Here is a 20,743-nt window from a genome sequence, read left to right on the forward strand (position 1 = left end):
GTTCATTATTGGCATATAGATATTCTACTAAATTTTGCATGTTTATTTTGTATCCTGCACCTTAGTGCTCTTATAAAAAGAGACATGAGAGAGTTTTCTTCCTCTCTCTTTGCCATATGAGGATACAAAAAGATAATTGTCTGTAAGCCATAAAGACTACCACCATCAGCAGTGGATCTGCTAATGTCTTGATATCAGGCATCCCAGCTTTCAGAACTATAATAAATAAATGTTTGTTGTTTAAGCCACCCAGTCCATGATAAATTGTTATAGCAGTGCAAGCTAAGACAATTTCCATTAGGAAAATAAAGACAAAATGCACATTTTATACACTTACATTTTTTATTCTCTTTTTCTAATTAAATGTACATACTAAGAAATAATTAAATCTTCAAATAATTGTTGTTACATATCTTAAATCTGCTAAACGTTGAGAAAAATATAGTATATAATTTATAATTACATAAAAATTTTATTTAATTTAAAAATCACGTTTAAATTATATCTTAGCTATTTACATACATATTTAGTAACTAGTTTACAATTGTAGCTGATACTTAACAAGGATAAATAGGGCTATTCAAATTTGTTAAATATGCCTTAAAATTGAATCCAAGTCACATTACTATTATAAAATTAGCATTATCATTGATGTATGCTACAAAATAGCTTTTCGATGTTATGAAAGCTATATTTTGTAGAGTACAATAACCAAGTGAAGAGGGAAAGTTGTAAGTGCTGTGAAACTTAAATCCTGGTGTTTTTTCCCATTGACAACTAAAATTGATGGTGATCTTCATGACCAGTTGATTTCTATTGGTTCTTCTAGAGTAACATTGTGTGTGGTGAGATCAATATGTAATATCTAAAAAAGTTAAAATGATAATTAGTTGTTTAATCAGAACCACATTTTTCTTATTTTCATGAATGCTATTTCAAAAAAAGTTTTCTAATAAATAGTATATACCTTTATTTTCTTTTATATCTTGAGAAATTTTTACTCTCAGAAAGTTTGCAACCATTTCAGCAACAACTTCACCCAACCTATCCATTTTACCTAAGGTTAAAATAAATCTCAGAAAGGTGAAGTTGCTGTCAAAAGATACTGAAAAACCCAAAACCCTCAGCCAATTTTATTGATTTCTATGACTTTACACTTTTCACATAATTTCAAAATATGGAGTTATTTATAACTGCACTGCATGAATCTCAATGCATCCCTTTGTCAAGTATTATCCAGTCATTTTCAGCCAAAGTTTAGATTTAAAAGTGTTATTTTACCTCAATCAAAAAAGATTTTATGATGCTTCATTTATTGCCAATGATTCAATTTTGCATGTGTTACTTTATTTCACTGGAGATAATCTAAAGTAGACTCTAGAGAGATTATTATCTCTATCATGGAGATTATTAAGTTGCTGTAGTCAAATGATCTTCTGTCATAGTTTTATGATATGACGATTTCAGGAGACTTTACCATTGCTGCTTTTTGTCCAATGAACTGACAAGATTTTCTGTGCTTTAGCTCAGAAAGTTTGGATTCAGTTATCAAATACGCAAGAGAAGGGGAGGTGAATCCTTTACTGCCTACCATATACCAGGCCCTTTCATAAGGGCTTTATAAAATTTAATCTTCCTTAAAGCATAGCACATTTGGATTAATTTACCACATTTGATAAATTAATTTAAAAAGTAATAGTTAAATAATTGAGTATTCATTAGACAGGTTTAAAACAGATCCATCTTGTAACAAAACCTAAACTATTTTTTTAACTTAAATGTAGAAAGCAAAAATACACCACATAGCTTTTAATACTTTTACATAAATCGGCTGGACATAATTGTTACTAGAAAAATGTTTTTGAAATTATATTGCTAGAGCAATTAAATAATCTCTTGCATAAATTAAAGGACAAGCAGGGTGGAGAAAGAAATTGACCATCCTCTCTTCCTTTCCTATGTATCTATGAAGGCTTGGAAAACAGTGATTACTCATAAATACTGAGTTTATTTAAATGCACTTAGAAGGAACTGCCCAGAGTTGTTGGTTAAAGTAAATGTATATTTCTTCATCACTGAGGTAATGAAACACTGTCAAATATTTGTTCTCAACACTTAAAATTATTTGTGAATGTTTTTAAAGAGAATAGAAAAAAATGATTTTTAATGGTTCATTTTTATGCTACATATTTGATCAAAACAACCTTGAAATAACACCCCAAAATATTAAAATATCTTATTTGGCATTGTTTATTTACTTTATTTTTACCACAAAAGTTGTGAGCTTAATTTTCACCATTGTAATTTAGTAAATAAAAGGTAAGATATTATCTAAGCCAAACCGTCTTTTCTTTATCTGATTGAACATTGGACCATGCAAAAAAGTGATTTCTAATTGTGATTGATAACTATTGAGTAGTTGTTTTGGGGAATTAATTTCCTTCTTTGGGGACTTAATTTCTTTGTCAGCCACATAAGACTACTGGACTAGATCAGGTATTCTGGAATTTTATAAATCAGTCAAATTATAAAAATAAAAATATGAGTGTAAGGCACTAAGATATTAACTTTTATTTTACCAAGGAAGGACATTAAATATATCAAAGTTGGGAAATTTTATTTTATATTTCCCATCCTTGATATAGTTTTAAGAAAAATAGCGAGTTGCAATGCAAAAGCAGTAAGAAAAACATAGTTCCATATTAAAGGAAAACCCCACTTGTCAACAAAACAGCAGTAGCAGTAGGATGGATGTTGAGTTTCAAAAAGATGGAACAGACTTTCAGGTGCTGTTTAACTCTAACATCCTCTGACACCTACAAGGACCTAGGACTGTGTCCAAGATGCATATATATATTTTTTTTAGGTTCAAGTTAGTCGAACATCTGACAATTTTAGAATTTAAGTTCATCTAAAGTGACTGATTAAAGGCTCTTTGTTTTTATCCAAGTTTAAACAATTAAGGGTGGGTGCACACAAATTTACACAGTTTTAGTAGTGCATAAGTAGGCTTAAACTTAAAATGAACACCTAAAACAGTTAGCTGTTTTCTAGAATATGTATTTGAAATTCACCTTTGCAAGCCATAGATTCACAGAATTTAGAACTGGAAGGAGCTTAAGAGATTGATCATTTACTTGCATTTTTTTTTATTCAATTGGATAGAATAATAGGCCTAAAATTTTTTGTTCAAAGTAAAGAGCTAAATACTGGCAGCAATGATGCTTTAACGCAAGAATCCTGATTCCTTGTGTATTATCTGTATCATATGTATCACACTCCTGTATTAATGAGTGCTGACAGTTTTATTAAGTTTTCAAGAATTTTCAAATACATTTTCAAGACATAGTCAATGTTTAAATGCAGATATCTTATTTTTAAAAAGTATTTTCTGAGGCACTTTATCATATAGGGATAACAGTTATTTAAAGTTTTAAGTTAATTTTGCTTTGATTGTATCATAATAAGAATAAAATAGATTTCATTAGATTGATTTGTATGACAGTTTACTAAGGATAATAATAAGGAAATAAATATGGAGGCCTAATGAAAAGGAATATATGAAGAATGTCATAATTGACTCATAATTATGTTTCTTACGGATGAGGGATATAAGAAGTCCATGTAGATGCTTTAAATACGTACGCTTTTGAAAAATATTTTCTTACATTACTTACCATGTTGGTACTGTCTTCATTAAAAGGAAGCGAATTTGTATTTCCGTTATACGTTAGAGTAACTGCATTGACAGGAGTAGTTCCTTTCCCCCATACATGAACGGACCCAAGCCTCGTTTCACTTTTATTTATGTAACCTCTCTTCAATATAGTGCTTGTTAAGGTGGTCTATAAATAAAGAAAAAGGAATAACATAAACACTTTATTTGCAAAAGCAATTAAAACTTTAAAAATATGTCGGTTAACCAAAAATGTATTTCGTAGTATAATAAATTGTTTATTTGTGCATTTGATATAAGGTATTTTATATAATAAACATGAATAAAACTTCAAATTTTCTTCCTTTTTTTCTATGTATCTCTTTATTGAGACAGGGTCTCCCTCTGCCACCCAGGCTCAGAAAGTTTGGATTCAGTCACCAAATATGCAAGAGAAGGGGAGGTGAATCCATTACTGCCAGGCTGGAGTGCAATAGTGCAGTCATGGCTCACTGCCATCTCGAACTCCTAGATTCCAGTGACCCTCTAGCCTCAGCCTCCTATGCAGCTGGGACTACAGTTGCATGCCACCATACCTGGCTAATGTTTTTATAGAGATGGGGGTCCCATTATGTTGCCCAGACAGGTCTTGAACCCCTGGCCTCAAGCAATCCTCCCATGTCAGCCTCCCAATGAACTAGGATTACAGGCATGAGCCACCCACCCAGCTGTGAACTTCAAATATTCCTTAACAGAATTGCATATAAATAATCTTACATACCTGGTTTAAATTAAATTGTACAGATAAATATAGGTCTCTTTCATAGGTGTCTGTAGAGAGAGAAAAAAAATGTGATATATTGTTATTTCCAAAGAAGAACCATAGTAAATACCTGTATACTTTGCTTCTCTTTCCCAGTATAAAAAGTAGCAAATAGTATCAAGATGTACCTATTTTTTCTCTAAGCCGATTTAACTAATTCAGATACAATCCAAGGAGCCTTGGAAATGAAGGATGAGTCACCAGGTAAGGTCCTAAGAAGACATGCTAGGTGGTATATGTGTGTGTGGGGGGTAATGATAAAGCAGTAACAGGTTTAAAATCATTTTCACACACAACACTGGGAAGGTGGCAAGAAGTGCACAAGTAATGCAAGAATAAACAGAATTCAGTGATGATAGCAATTGACACTTACTTGTCACCTTAGTGACTGACAAAATAATATAAAGGAAAAAAGAACATGGTAGCAACACATTCTAGTGTCATTTGAAAAAACAAATTCAATAGTTAGAGATTGTTACAGGTCAACTAAAATTAAACTGGCAAAATATAGGTTTATAGCCACCTCTTTAAGGTATAATCATTATTTTTTAGTTTTTATTTTTTTAAGACAAAGTCTGGCTCTATTGTCCCAGCTGAAGTGCAGTAACACAATCATGGCTCACTACAGCCTGGACCTCCTGGGCTCAAGCAATCCTCCCACCTCAGCCTCCTGAGTGGCTGGAACTACAGGCATGCACTACCATGCCCGGCTTTTTTATTTTCTTAATTTTGTTGAGGCAGGTTCTCCCTATGTTGCCCAGGTTTGTCTTGAACTCCTACACTCAAATGATCCTTCTGCCTTAGCCTCCCAAAGAACTGAGATTACAGTCATGAGCCACCATCACCAGTTTAAAGTATAATCTTGCCATATTTAAAACCCATTTTAATGATCATCCTAGAGGTAAAACTTGTTAAGTGCTTACTATTTGCCAAATTCTAAATACTTTATCACTTTACTCTAAAAGATATTTTATTATTATTCCCACTGTATGGAAGAGTAAAGTGACTTTCAAAGCAGTTAAATAAATTGCCAAAAGTAAAAAAACAAGCTAATTACTGCCAAGGTCTGGAATCAAGCCCAGTTTTCCTTGACTTCTAAGATTGTGTTTTTATGTAAAAAAACAAATAAGCAGACATAAGATAGAAAGAGCAGAGTAGAGTCAAATAAAAGAAGTATTGGGGTAACATTGAAAAAGCAATATATTTTTATTCTCTTCTCTACTTAAACGTATCAGGGCTGTATTCATTAACCAACTAAAATTAATTTGCTATTGATTTTACCTATACTAAAATGGATATTCTGCCTAAGACTTTTTTGTATGCTAATATATGTATGGCTAATTTAATATGTATTACAATACACATTAGTGTCAATATTCCTTAACCATTTTAGTTCTTATTTTCAAATATACAATTACAACTTAAGTTTTCATGAACAATCTTTTAAGTATAGAATTCTGAGTTAAAAAAGCAAAAGTGACAGCTATTACGAAGATATGGGTAGCTTTGTTGTTTTTAATAAGAGGAAGAAAGATCTCACATATGATCTTGGTCAAGGACACACATATAACTATTTCATTAAGATAAATAGAAAAATTAACATTTTACTAAGCTATAACTTTATTAATCAAGAATGGTTAAAATTTACTTAATGTTAACAAGTTTTAGGAGAAGTTCATTTTGATTTACGTTTAATTATTTCAAGATAATTTGTTACCACATTATAATATATCACAAAATTTGAACATATTTGCTTAAAAGAAAGACATCGTTTCAGATTGGATGCCCATCAACTAGATTGTTGTGTTTGCTATGAGAGAAAACCTCTTTGGAGATTCTGGTCTAACAAATCCAGAGAATAAGCATTTGCTATATATGGTTTTTGCTGTTAACTCAGGAAATTTCAAGGGACTATTTAAAAATATTTATACTAAATTATACCAAATAAACTGATATTGTGAAACATAACAAAGTAAGTAGATCCAATTGGCAAAAAACAATTTTTTATACTTGCATGAGGAGATCATAGAGAAATATTTGGATTATGCTCAGGTACTTTCCAGTGATTACAAAAAGTCTGCCATGAAACTTGAATAGGGTAAAGTCCACACCAAATGTTTTCATCGATGCTGTAGTTGGATAGGAGGAGCTGGAGAAAATTCTAAGAGAAGCTTTGTCTACATAACTGATGAAATGAATTAACTTAATTTGTTAATTATGAGATTCAAAGATCCCAAGTTGCATACTAAAACTTTACACCCCTGGGAAATTGTAGGCAAATTTCCTGCTGGACACAAAGGGAAACGCTGAAAACTTCACAGACCCTCAGTTATTGTGGTGATGAAGGTCAGAGCTCTAAAAGCAAAGGACTAACTTGTGTTGATATCTTCACTTTCTAAGTCACAAAATGTTAAAAAGAGGGATTTATTTTTCCCAAAAGTCTTGCTGTCTAGCATATAATTCTTATATCAACTTTATCACACTTATTTACTAATGGGTTATTTCTTATGGTTGCAGAATATTAACTATGATTTACCTTAAAGATAAAAGATGCATGTCTTTGCTATTAATGAAAAAACTATTATCTTCGGATAAGTTATTTAAATTGCAGAGAACTGTCAACTTCACACAGATATCAGTTTTTATGATTAAAGTTTGTGTCAACAAAATGTTCAGAACGCTCATCTAGTAGTACTGACACTATTAAATGGCGGTCAGTAAACCTATCCTCTATCAGTGTTTACATACAGAATAAAAATCTCCTATGGGAGCTTTCTGAGTTTCTCCTAAAATTAATGAAACTTGAATGAGTCCTATAATCTGCATTCTTAGCAAGCTGTCCCAGGTGTTTCTGATAACAACGGTTAATGAATTTTTCACATGGCTAGGAGTTTAGAAGTTTAGTATGGTCTTGAGGAACAGTTATGAATGGAATAAGCCTAGATCTAAATTAAAATATATCTCCTCATGTAAAAAAATGCTAAATACTAATGCCAAAAGCAAGCAAACAAGCCAAAAGAGTAGATATAAAAACACAGAAATCAAATTTACCTGAGATTGGTTTCTGGACTACCTCCTTGTTGTAGAGGCACCACTTGTACATTTTGGGGGCTCAAAAAGTGATTTCTCAAAATAAAGGTCCCAGAAGCAACACTGGAAGCAAAGTTTCTCTCTGACCTTCTCCTGCCCTCCTGTCTCTTGCTCCTTATTCTCTAGTGAGAGAAACTAGAATTCCTTTCCCCAAAGGCAAGTCACAGAAACTAGAATCCTTTTCCCCCAAAGCTAGCTATAAAGCCTAGAAATGTTACTCTCTTTTCCTGCTTTTCTGTGTAACAGCTGGCCATGAAGAAGTTAACAACCTCCTTCCAGAGGGGTCTTACCCCATACCTGAGAGGAAGAAATGTTACAATTAATAAGCCAACAAGAATGTGGACAGGTCTTACTAGATTTCCTCAGTCAATCTATTTCCATTAGCTTATACCCTTTTTGTCCAATCACATTTCTACATGGCAGTTCTTGTTTCACTGACCCTAAGAATGAAGCCTGAGAGCATTCTCTGTATCTTTGGGCCTTTATTCTGAAGGTTCCTGTTTTACATAAAACTATGATTACATATGTTTGTTATGCTTTTCTCTTGTTAACTTGTGTTTTGTTATAGAGGTGTTGGCTGTGACCCTTACGATAAATGAGGAAAAGTATCACCCCTTTTTGTCCCTATAGTATCAATATTTTGCACATATAATAATGTGGTTATTCAGCTAAGTTAACTTTGTATATATGCCAAGTGTCTATTATGTGAATAGCACTGTGCTAGCTTCTGGAAGTACAAAGATAATAGATACATAATTCTGCCCACACAAATTTCTTACCTAGACACTTACCATAGGGATTGACTATATTTAGGATAAGAGAAGTCTTTAAATGTTTGTGACATTGTTTATCTATTTAAGTTGATTCAGTGAATTTAGTAAAATCTTTTAGCCTTGAATAATATTAATAGCTTTGTACTCAGCTTCCAAAGAACAATAATAGATAACATAAAAGTAATGTGATAGAATACGACATCAATTAAATTTATCTACTAAATTGAGCACTCACCTATACTCTCTCCATCATCCCAAAACAGAGAACCCTGTGCCGTCTGATTGTCATCTGCAGCAACAATGAGATTCATGTGTTTTTGTCGACTATAAGAAAGAAATATATAATTTTACCCATGTTTGTAGAATAGCATATGTCTAGTTATGATATGACATCCACATAAGGGTCTACAGGAACCCAAGCATTAAAGAGTGTGCAAACTGACTTAGACTAAGAAAATTAAAGAATTTCCATTTTTCTAAATTAGTTAACAGGAATGATATAAAACAATAAAATTCTTCATATTTAGGCTGGGTGTGGTGGCTCACGCCTGTAATCCCAGCACTTTGGGAGGCCAAGGTGGGTGGATCATGAGGTCAGGAGTTCGAGATCATCCTACCCAACATGGGGAAACTCCATCTCTATTAAAGTACAAAAATTAGCTGGGTGTGGTGGCAGATACCTGTAGTCCCAGCTACTTGGGAGGCTGAGGCAGGGCAATTGCTTGAACCCAGGAGGTGGAGGTTCCAGTGAGCCGAGATTGCACCACTGCACTCCAGCCTGGTGACAGAGCAAGACTCCATCAAAAATAAAGTTCTTCATATTTAATAGGAAATATCATGCATGTCTTTTGATCTCAAGAATTCATGTAATGTAACAAATCAGAAGTGGCCTCATTGAAAGTAATTAAAACCACATTAATTTTATTCATATATTTACTCATGCTTCTCGGGTAATCCTGTCATTAACCATTAAATATGAAACAATTTTAATAGCATTTTTAAATCTTTTATGACTTAAGCCTTCCTCACATTTCCACACATAAATCACGGAGTTATCACTGGTTATAATTAATAAGAATGTATAAAGTAGCCTCCAAGTTCTAAGTTCTATCTTTGTAATAGAGAATACCTTTCAAGCATGTTCCTGCATAGGGCTATTTGTGAACTAAATACTTGCTTCCATGTTACATCTCCAGCAATCTTTGAGAAGCAACTTGATTTAGCAGCCTCATATTGTTTGAAATAATTTACCAGACCAATTGTTTAGCTGTCTGCCTTTTCTAATCATAAATGTTGAAGAATGTACAGCCACGGAAGTCTCCTAAAATTTCCAGAATCTCTAGAGTTCAAATCTCCACAGTAATTAGATATTTTCCAGTGAAATATATTAACATACCTTACCATGAATATGTATATGAATTTCAGTTCACAGTCACTGGGGTTTAAATATAATTTAGAAACATCAAAAATATGGCTTAACCTGCAATTTCCCAACATATACTAAAACTTGTGATTAGAAAGAGTTTTACAACTTTCTACCCTGTACAATGATCTGTCTTCTCTCTCATAAAAAAATAAGGATTATTCAAGGCACACCTTATGAATGGTCTCCTCCATGAAGCCCTCACTTTTCAGGTGCAATAATGTCTCTCCTCTTTAATTGATGTCAGGATAGAATATTAGTAGAAATGGACCTTGGTGGGTCCAGGAGATTAGAAGATTCTGTTCATGCCATCGGGGGCTGTCAGCATGTAGATCACCAAGAGAGATGATATAGCATAAAAAGAGAAGAAAAACAGAGACAGGGCCCTCTAGAATTTGAATGTCAAAGCAAGGAATTTTGCAATGGAAATAAAGACTGTGACAGGAATAAGAGATTTACACCTATGTCAGTCTGAGAAGACAGAGCAGATCCATTGTCCCTGGTAAACTGGACATATTGCTGAATGAGAGAAACAGAAATCCAGGTAGAGGTTCTCAGGCAAAGAAGAGAAGGGCCTGGCCAGACAATCAGTTATAAAAATGGTGATAGACAGAAATCTGGGATAGCCTTCATCTTTATATGGGACAAGGTCATTAAATGACGAGCTAATGGGTGCAGCACACCAGCATGGCACATGTATACATATGTAACTAACCTGCACATTGTGCACATGTACCCTAAAACTCAAAGTATAATAATAAATAAATAAATAAATACATACATACATAATAAAAAAAAGAAACAGGTCTGGAATTCCAGACCAGCCTGGCCAACATGATGAAACTCCGTCTCTACTAAAAATACAAAAATTAGCTAGGCGTGTGGCAGGCACCTGTAATCACAGACACTTGGGAGGCTGTGGCAGGGGAATCGCTGGAACCCAGGAGGTGGAGGTTGCAGTGAGCCAAGATAGTGCACTCCAGCCTGAGCAACAGAGCAAGACTCTGTCAAAAAAAAGAAAGAGAAAGATAAAGAAAGAAAGAAAGAAAGAAAAAGAAAGAAAGAAAGAAAGAAAGAAAGAAAGAAAGAAAGAAAGAAAGAAGAAAGAAAGAAAGGAAAAAGGAAAGAAAGAAAGGAGAGGAGAGGAGAAGAGAGGAGAGGAGAAGAGAAGAGATGAGAAGAGAAAGAAGAGAAGAGAAACAGGTCTGGTTCCTCTTGGACAGCAGGACACTTAGTAGTTTGATGGAATAGTGGTACTGCCAGTGAATGTCTACATTTTCATGTACTGTAATGAGTCAGGAAATATATCACAAGACAGACGAACAGAGGCAGAGAAAGGGAAACAGCAAATTAATGGAAAGGAAAGAGACACCTCCAAGCAATACTGATTTAAAGTTTATAAAAAAGGTTCATCAAATGGTATATTATTCAGTGCTAAAAAGAAATGAGATACAACCCAGGTATCTCATGGAGGAATCTTAAAAGCATATAACTAAGTAAAAAAAGTCAAATGGAATGTTACATACTGTATGATTCCAACTATATGACATTCTGGAAAATACAATATTTTAGAGATAGTAAAATATCAGTGGTTGCCATGGGTTGAAAGAGCGATGAATAGGTGGCACACGAAGGATGTTTAGGTCAGTAAAACAATTCTAAAGGACACCAGTGGTGTATGCGGGTCATCATACATTTGTTTAAACCCAGAGAATTTACAACATCAACAGTGAATCCTAATGTAAACTGTGGTCTTTGGGTGATAAGTGTTAGTGTTGGTTCAATGACTGTAACAAATGTGCTACTCTTATGGGGGGTGTTGAAAATGAGAGAGGCTATGCATGTATGGGAGAGCAGGGGGTAAATGGGAAATCTCTGGACCTTCTCAATTTTGCTGTATAAAACTGCTCTAAAAAATAAGTCTTTGAAAAACAGGTTAATAAATATTTCATGTTTTCATAAAGTGATCTTCATAATACTAGATCTTCCACATGTCAGAAACAGAAAAGTAGGGTAAAAATCTTGTTGAGGCAGCCATTCAAAATATAAGACATTAATTTGTCATTACTTTCTGCATATTATAGACAGAGATCATAAAGGTTTCATTTATATTTTTATCTGGGAAGCTTTCTTACTTTAAGAGGGAATATCCTGTTGGAAGACAGTTTTCCATGGGTCTCTTGCATTTTTATATGTCATAGGCAGAGGCACTGACAGCCTGTCTTCTGAGCTGTCTTTTCAGGGATGTTTTAAAAATGAATTGAGTTCATGACTTTTGTAGGGACATGGATGAAGCTGGAAACCATCATTCTCAGCAAACTATCGCAAGGACAAAAAACCAAACACCGCATGTTCTTAGTCACACGTGAGAATTGAACAATGAGAACACATGGACACAGGAAGGGGAACATCACACACCAGGGCCTGTTGTGTGGTGGGGGGATGGGGGAGGGATAGCATTAGGAGATATACCTAATGTTAAGAGACGAGTTAATGGGTGCAGCACACCAACATGGCACATGTATACATATGTAACTAACCTGCACGTTGTGCACATGTACCCTAAAACTTAAAGTACAGTAAAAAAAATGAATAGCATTGGACGGCAGGGTTTCTTTTTAAAAATTCTTAATATTTCTTTTGACTGTCCAATATAAAAAAGATAATATCTTTTTCAGAAGCAAATAATGGATAGACTTGTTTGTAGTCTTATTAAAGACAGGGTTTTCCTAAACTTGGGGTTCCTTATTTGTGACACAGACCTCCTACATGTGCAACGTCTGCCTGGGTCGCTCCATGTCATCCCCATGGGACTTGGTGGAAAAGAAAACCTGATGCTAAGATAAAGTTCCTGTTTCTTGCTATGCTATAAACCACAAACACTTTTGTCTCTGACCTGGCATTCATGTTACTGAGGCAGGCTAATGTACTAGCTTGGCGATGGGTTAAAATTTCAAACCCTTTCTATTTCTTAACAATGCTAGCATGATGTATCTCAAAATTTAACCTGAGCTTTGTAAACAGTTCACTTACCTGTAAAATGTGTTTTGAGCTGGCTCTTGACATGGTAGGATGTGACCACCACGGACATGTAGGTTTATTGTGTCATAAGAAGCATTAAATGTTTGAAATTGTCCTCTGACGCCAATATCTTTGCCCTGGAAATGAAAGGGATGGAAAGAACAGGTGGAGCAAGAAGTGGAATCATCAGCAACACTGGTACTTGAGGATATACATTTTAAAAAATCAAATGATACACTTTTAGATTAAAAACTTAACATTTATTCAGAAAATCTTAATTTGTTTCACTATAGTAACCATTTTACTATATATATATCTCATAACATGATGTTGTATACCTTAAATATACATGGCGAAATTTACTTTTTAAAAAAGCATATCTTTAGAATCTAGTTAAATATAAGTCTTTATGATAGCTTTGAAAATCATTTATAGTGTTGTTTTTGTGGAGTTCACATGCCTAAAGTGTGTGGATTTTTGAAAAGTCACAAAAGCTCTGCTTGACTTGCCATGTACATTATTCTTAGAAGGACTGCACTACCTTTAATGATCATTTTACATATCCAATAAAAGACAATTATCTTTTTGTATGTAATGTGTAGTTACCATGTTTATTTGCTAAAATAAATCAATGACTACATAACAAACTGTAGCAGAATAAATTAACTCTCTTTCACTGTGGATTTATTCAATTCAGCTATAATTTACCGGAAATATGTTACTTTCCACTCTTTTTAAGTGGAAAGTAAATCCAACATACCGTTAATGAAAAGGCTAGGGCCAAACAATTACCCATTTCTGTTTAGTCAATTCCCCAGAATTCCTTAAATACTTACTGTATGGTAGTCAAACCACCGAGCATTGGGGACGTAGGCATTTACAGTTTGAACATACTGGAATGTAAATAAATAGCCATTAGTTGTATATAAACCAAAGAAAATTGTGTAAACAAAAATATGTGGTGGGACTTACAGGTTCCAGTACTGGGGTAACCATAAATGCTGGACCCCATAAGAACTGCTTGAATATATCCCAGGTTGGTTTTTCATCAAAGAACCTTGACAAAATTATCACAAATAATTAAATTAAAACAAATAACTTTCTTCTGAATACCATAAAATCATTATTCAAATTACATTTTGTAGTATGGACTTTTGTGGATTAAAATAAAAACAAAACTGTAAAAAAATTAAAAAATATATCAGTTGAAATGTAATAGTACAATGCTCAGCAGTATAATACTTTATGAGTAAATCTAGACTATGACTAAATTTCCGGAGAAAATAGAGAATTCTGATGGGCATGTAACATCAACTAAATGAGAAATTACTTTGGAAGAGAACTAATAGAGGTACAAATATTAACTTTGCCTAGTATATGATCAACAAATTTAAAAACATATTAAAAACACTGGAAGAAAATTGAGAGACATACTGTAAGAATTTTAATTCATTAATTTTAAAAAGAGTTTGCTTATCTTACTTAATAAACTCTCTAAATAGTAGATTTACATGTTCCTAAAGGCTCTGTAACATGTTAATGGATTTCTGACTTTGAGATGCAAATGGCTAGGAAAAACAAAGGTTTTTTTTTTGTTTGTTTTGTTTTGTTTTTTAATGGCTTAAGAGCCACTATTAAATGTTCACATTTCTTCTCCAATTGAAATGAAAAAGAAAAGCTGTTTCTTACAATTTGTTTGTTCTTTTGTTGTGGTTTTGTTTTGCCTTATTAAAAGCTGAGATTAATGCTGAATTGGAAAGATGGGCTTACACCTCCATAAACTCATGAAAGTAGAAACCCAGTTAATCTCAATAGAACAACAGTCTGTATAGTTAATAATATTTCTGACTAGTGACTCAGCCCAGAGGTGATACTCCATTATCCTGGGAAGCAAATAAGAATAACAAAAAGGGTAAAGTCTGAAAATAAAAAGGAGCTCAATAAAATGTTATCAGAAATAAAGAAGGGATTATGGTAGATGATAAATTAATAAAGCAACCAGAACATAATTTGAATCCAGAAGGAATCTTTTGTTGTTGTTTTAGGAAAACTGGATCGCTTATCCTATCATCAAAAGAGAAGGCATACCAATTCACTTCTTATTTTGGTAAATTTACTTTGGGTATTGTTTTAATTTGGGTAAATATTTGCCTTTTTTAAATGGGCTTATCAATAGTGAAATCTAACAAATAATCTCATTCAATTACTCTGGTAATATAGGGTGCTCAAAAAGCTAAATATACTGTGATTATTCAGGGTTTTTTTGTTTTTATGTTTGACTGCATGCTTTGCTTTTTGTAATATCTACAATAAGAATTTGATTGTATTCAACTTAAAAATAAAATGGGTGAAAATTTTTGCAAATATGCTCCATGAAATAGAATTTTTAAGATTTGGTCATATAAAAGTTTGAGCTTTAAGAGGTGAATCCAAAACAAATTTATAAGGATAATGTTGAAACTGTTCCTGTGTATCTCATTGGGATACATCAAGGAAAAGGTGGAATGGTCTCCGGTAAGACATCTGTATATAGTAGATTTACGTAACTGCAGTAAACCGTGATTAATTAAATCATGAGGGGCATTACTTATCTCCCTGGAAATGTTGAGAATACTCAAAGTAAGCACATATACAAAGCATGTAGAACAATACCTTGTATACAGTAATTATTCTGAAATAGAATCATTACTTTTTAATAACTAATTAATGTGGTTCATTCTTTAATGGCTTATGCTAGTCTATTTATTAATGGACATATTTGTGTAAATGCTTTATTAATAAAAAATGTATGCTAATATAACAATGGAAAAATTGCCAATCTAAAATATTTTATATTGCACTATAAGAGATCATTGGGTAAATTAAGTGAAAAGTATCTCTCTGTGATAAGAGAAAACAAACTTTGTACTTACTCATGCAAAAGGGGTCGGATAACAGTGCCACCATTAGCATGAATTTCATGCATTTGTGTGTAGAAATAGGGCAATAAGGTGTATCTAATATTTAGAATATTCCTTGACATTTCAGCAAAAGTTTCATTCCAGGAAGCGGGATCTTGTCTCTGAAACAAAGCAAAATAACATAGTTATAAGCTTTGGTCCTTGTTTAAGTCATAATATTCATATTCATATTTGAAGAACTAAAAAGTAAGACATGATATTAATTGATTGTCATGTGCTATGTACTTTCTTCCCAAAATCTTACACAATAATATTTCTATCACATGATAAAGAGAAAAGGTACACAACATTTTAATAAGAGAAATTCAAATTAAATCCATGGCTTGATTTAGTTTAAGTGAACATACCCAAAGAAAAGTTCACATTTTAATGGATGACAAATATGTTGTCAATTAGGTGATAGTCAGTGTTAGAGTGATCAGTGTAGGAGATAAATGAAATGATAGGCTATCCAAAGTCGATTGAAATAAACATAGACAAGCAGAGCAAATGATGGTGACCATGCACATTGTGGGTTCTCAGGAGAAATGAACAGATTATGGTACTAAAGAATACTAAAGAATACATAGTACAGATAGAAGGGAAGGCATAAAGTTGAATGAAAGGAAATAATGTGCCTGAGTATGCTCTGGAATGCACACTCCAGCTCAAAAGACTAAAATTTTTAGTCTAAAGTTTAGAGTGGAAGATTAAAAGTCTACAAAAAAAATTCTTGCACATATTAGTTAAAAAATAATAGGCAAGAAAAGTTATTACTATTTTGTATTTTGATTTGCACCAGGGGAATAAGCAAGGCCATCACAAAGCTCGAGGTAACATTTAAATGTTTTTCGTTGACATCAGCATGACTGGGGCCCTTTATAGTTGTGTCATATCGATGATGATTCCAATTTTTCTGTATTTTAGGAGTAAGAAAGTTTGAATGAAAATTTTGTGTCATAGCTGTTATATGCAGTATTAGAATACAGAAAATCTTGAAAGTAAAAATGGTCCAAGAACTGTTAAGCTGTATGTAATCCTATTGCTGGTATTTCCAAAGTTAAATAAGAAGAAAAAAGGCAAAGATCATATCTGTTGCTTATTGACCTGATTAATATGATTTTAGTTTTAACATGTTGATACACAAGCATCTAATTCTAAACTATACAATTCGAGTAACACATTTCAATAGTTCATTTGTACCAACTCATATTTAAACTTAAGTAGAGTTTTCTATCCTCTAGATTTTTATTTAGAAATACTTCCTCAGTCTTTCCCTCCTTCTGCATTTGAATTTTCCTTAAAAACACCAACCACATTACAATCATTGGGTATTTTACTTTGTTGCTCCCATGTGGAATTCTCCATACCTTTATATTGGTTACTGTTCCCCACACCCATCTCAGCTCTAGTATTCCTTCATTTAATACCTTTCTGAGCACTTTTCCTAAAGCAGAATCTCTATAAAACTCCATCACTTTAGCTTAATCTATTTTCCCTTATAGACATTTATTTGTATCTGACCTATTACATATAAAATGGTCTATTATTTATATCCCTTTTTAGAATATATAAATCATTTGAGCAAGGACTTCGTAAATATGAAATAGTATATTCTCAATAATGAATCTCTCTCCAAGCTTTCATTGATTCATGCTCTACTTTCCCAATATTACAGCTTTCTAAATTGCATTATTGACAGCAAATTTTCCTGTTGAGATATTACTGTTTCGTCAAGTTATGTCTCTATTGTCCAGCTTTCAAATTCTTTCAAACGTGGTTCCGTTCTGCCTACAATCCTTGTGTTTCAGCATTTTCTAAAATAAATCCTACTCTCTATTTCTACCCAAGTTTCCAGTGTGGGGACCATGTAGATTTCACAGCACATCACGAGCTCTGCCATTTACTTACTATAGGCAGAGCACATCTTTTAAAGGCCAGCTCTGTCTTTAACCTGTCCATCATGCGCATTTTGCTAATTTATCATTTTTCTGCATTTCTTCACTGAAAGTCAGCATCATGAAATTTAGTGCTTATTTAGATATTGGCTCTAACTGTTCCTACTCTTCCATAATTTTTAGTAATGTCTCCCCAGATACTCAAAAAAAGTTCCTCCAGACAATTTCCTCACTACTCCAAAATTGTATATAACATCAATAAATATACCAGCTAACCAAGCCATGTACACTAAAGTATAATGAAGCATAGCCCAAGTAAGAAAATATTGAAAGTAAATGTAGTAATTACATACTCTAGTATTTGCAATGTTGTGATTCCTTGAGTATGGATAAAATGCTCCAAGTTGCATCCAGCGGGTACAGAGATGATATTCTGAGTTGTTGAAAAAACCACAGATGTCTGCTCCAGTCTAAAATATATTGTTATATTTAGTTAAATTTGAATAGTTTATGAATGTTTATAATTTATGAAGATAAAAGGAATAAAACTACTTACATATGATATTCCAAACAGACTAAATTCCATCATACCTGAAAAAGTTAGAAAAAATATCTTAGAAAGTTATTATTTCATGTATTTTAATATTTTTATTTCTATTTATGATGATGTTCTCTTTTTAATATCAACCTCCAAACCTGAAACATTTTTCAGATTATTAATATAATTATCTCATAATGCTTCTCATAATGCTCACACATTTTGACTTTGTAGCATTTATGATATTTACAAAAATAAGATACTATAAGCTTCCTTGACACTTGCAAGGTGACATATTCAGACAACAAATACATTATAAACACATTATAGTGTGAGAAGAAAGTGGTGTCCACAGTTTCATTTTTGAAAATAAATATGCTATTTCTGCAGTTACTTAACTATAGGTCTGATTGAACTATAGGTTCAATTGGTTTCAGACTATCATTTGAAAAAACTGAATCATTCTTATTAAACAAATCCTCTAAGGAGTAATCAATTCTATAAAATACAATGAATATGATTTCTGAGCTCTTATTTTAAAGGAATATTTCTAAGAATTAATTGTTTTCCTTGAATTTATTTATCAATGGTGAACAAATTTTAAGACTAAACATAGAGCACAAAACTATCTATTTCTCTATTAAAATGATAATGTCTTATTTAGCACTTATTCTACTATTGTCACAAATTTCTTTCCAAATTTCGTTCGAAATGTTTCTTTTTTCTTAGCATCTATCAGTGATTTATATTCCCTAGAATCTAGAATCTTTTAAATTTCAGTTTCAGAAGTACATTTGCAGGTGTATTATTTAGGTAACTTGCTTGTCACAGGGGTTTTGTGTACAGATTATTTTGTCACCCAGATAATAAGCATAGTACTTGACAGGCTGTTACTCAATCCTTACCCTCCTCCCACGCTACAACTTCATATAGGCCCTGGTGTCTGTTGTTCCCTTCTTTGTGTCCATGTGTACACAGTGTTTAGCTCCCAGTTATAAGTTAGAATATGTGGTATTTTGTTTTCTGTTCCTCTGTTAGTTTGCTTAAGATAATGGCCTCCGGCTCCATCCATGTCCCTTGAAAGGTCATGATCTCATTTTTTATGGCTGTATATATTCCATGGTGTATATGTACCACATTTTCTTTATTCAGTCTACCATTCATGGGCATTTAGGCTGATTCCATGTCTTTGGTGAATAGCGAATTGGCGAATTCCATGTCTTTGGTGAAAAGTGTCTTTTGTGAATAGTGTTGTAATGAACCTTCTTGTGCATGTCTTTATGGTAGCATCATTTCTATTCCTCTGGGTATATAACCACTAATGGAATTTTGGGGTTGAATGGTCATTCTGTTTTTAGCTGTTTGAGGAATCATCATACTGCTTTTCACAATGGTTTAACTAATTTACACTACTACCAACAGTATATATGTCAACTTTTCTCAACAATCTTGAAAGCATCTGTTATTTTTTGACTTTTTAATAATAGCCATGAAATCTAGAATTTCTATTCATTTCTCTCTATTAGCTCTAGACGTTATCTTTGCCAGCTACTGCCCTTTTCAGTAAGGAAACTCAGGCCAATAACAATGACACTATTTCCTCAAAATAAGCTAATTGAAGATCATTAGTTTCTACACAGCACCCTCAATCCAGCTTCCTGGCCCACTGTCTTTTTCTGATGCTATATGACATAAAGTACGATGTGAAGAACAAAATTCTGAGGACTTATAAATGTTATGACCTAGCACCAGCAAAAGTGAGTATCTAATAGAAAACACAAAATAATAATAAAGATGGTGACTTTCACTTACCAATGATTGATTTGTCCATGTTGTCCCATCGTGCATAGTTGTCTCCAAGCCAGTGTCCTCCCCATCGTCCACTAGTAGGATACGTGGAACGAGAAATTACAATCCCTCTTTTTCCAGTTGTCTTCTGCAATGCACTAATATAGTAGAGAAGTATTTTTGAGTTTTTACATGAGATATTTTCTCCAAATATATCTACTTATGACGACTTTGTAAAAAAAAAATAGTGATTTGTGGTGCTTATATTGTCACTTATTACAACTGGCTCTTGATAAGTTTGTCTTCTCTCATTAAATTATAAAATCCTCAAAACATAAAGGACGTCTTTTTCCCTTCCAACATTTACCAGAGTGACATGCAGATATTAAGAGGCCTTTATATATTCCTTCAATGAATACAAGTTATATCAACTATTAATTGAATGAAATCAACAAGTTCATCACATTGAGCTTTTTATTTTACTTTAATGTATTTTTAATAAAGGCTTATGCTCTAACTATTCATTGCCCCAACGCCTCTCAACTGTAACATATCAACACTTAATGTACATATTACTGTGCAGACAATGCCTACTATCATACTCTTTGCTTTAAAGGTTTAATTTGAAGAGAGCAAAGTATTCTCGGGTCTTAAAACTAAAAAGAATTGCTCCATTTCAAGTGTAGAATCTATTGGGAGTAAGTTCTTCTCAACAGAATGGGTTGTGTAAATGAAATCATATGATTTATTTCCCTTCTCAGTCTTTGGAGAATGAATTTAATGACATGCATGTTA

The 20,743-nt window shown here is 33.0% G+C and overlaps 1 protein-coding gene across 1 annotated transcript in view; it reads right to left on the bottom strand.

Moving 5' to 3' along the window:
- Positions 1-328: 328 nt before the first annotated feature.
- SI (sucrase-isomaltase) overlaps positions 329-20,743 on the bottom strand; it is a 99,815-nt gene continuing 79,400 nt past the window's right edge. The window contains exons 38-48 of the mRNA XM_003817701.4: positions 19,973-20,106; positions 18,179-18,213; positions 17,976-18,092; positions 15,698-15,846; positions 13,758-13,842; positions 13,622-13,678; positions 12,798-12,922; positions 8,577-8,665; positions 4,437-4,486; positions 3,678-3,845; positions 329-865 (exon numbers count right to left, since the gene is read on the bottom strand). Of these exons, the coding sequence (XP_003817749.2) occupies positions 797-865; positions 3,678-3,845; positions 4,437-4,486; positions 8,577-8,665; positions 12,798-12,922; positions 13,622-13,678; positions 13,758-13,842; positions 15,698-15,846; positions 17,976-18,092; positions 18,179-18,213; positions 19,973-20,106 (1,078 nt within the window). The 3' untranslated portion in view covers positions 329-796. The remainder of the gene's footprint in view (positions 866-3,677; positions 3,846-4,436; positions 4,487-8,576; positions 8,666-12,797; positions 12,923-13,621; positions 13,679-13,757; positions 13,843-15,697; positions 15,847-17,975; positions 18,093-18,178; positions 18,214-19,972; positions 20,107-20,743) is intronic.

Source organism: Pan paniscus, chromosome 2 (genome assembly GCF_029289425.2).
Source record: "Pan paniscus chromosome 2, NHGRI_mPanPan1-v2.0_pri, whole genome shotgun sequence".
Taxonomy (NCBI): domain Eukaryota; kingdom Metazoa; phylum Chordata; class Mammalia; order Primates; family Hominidae; genus Pan; species Pan paniscus.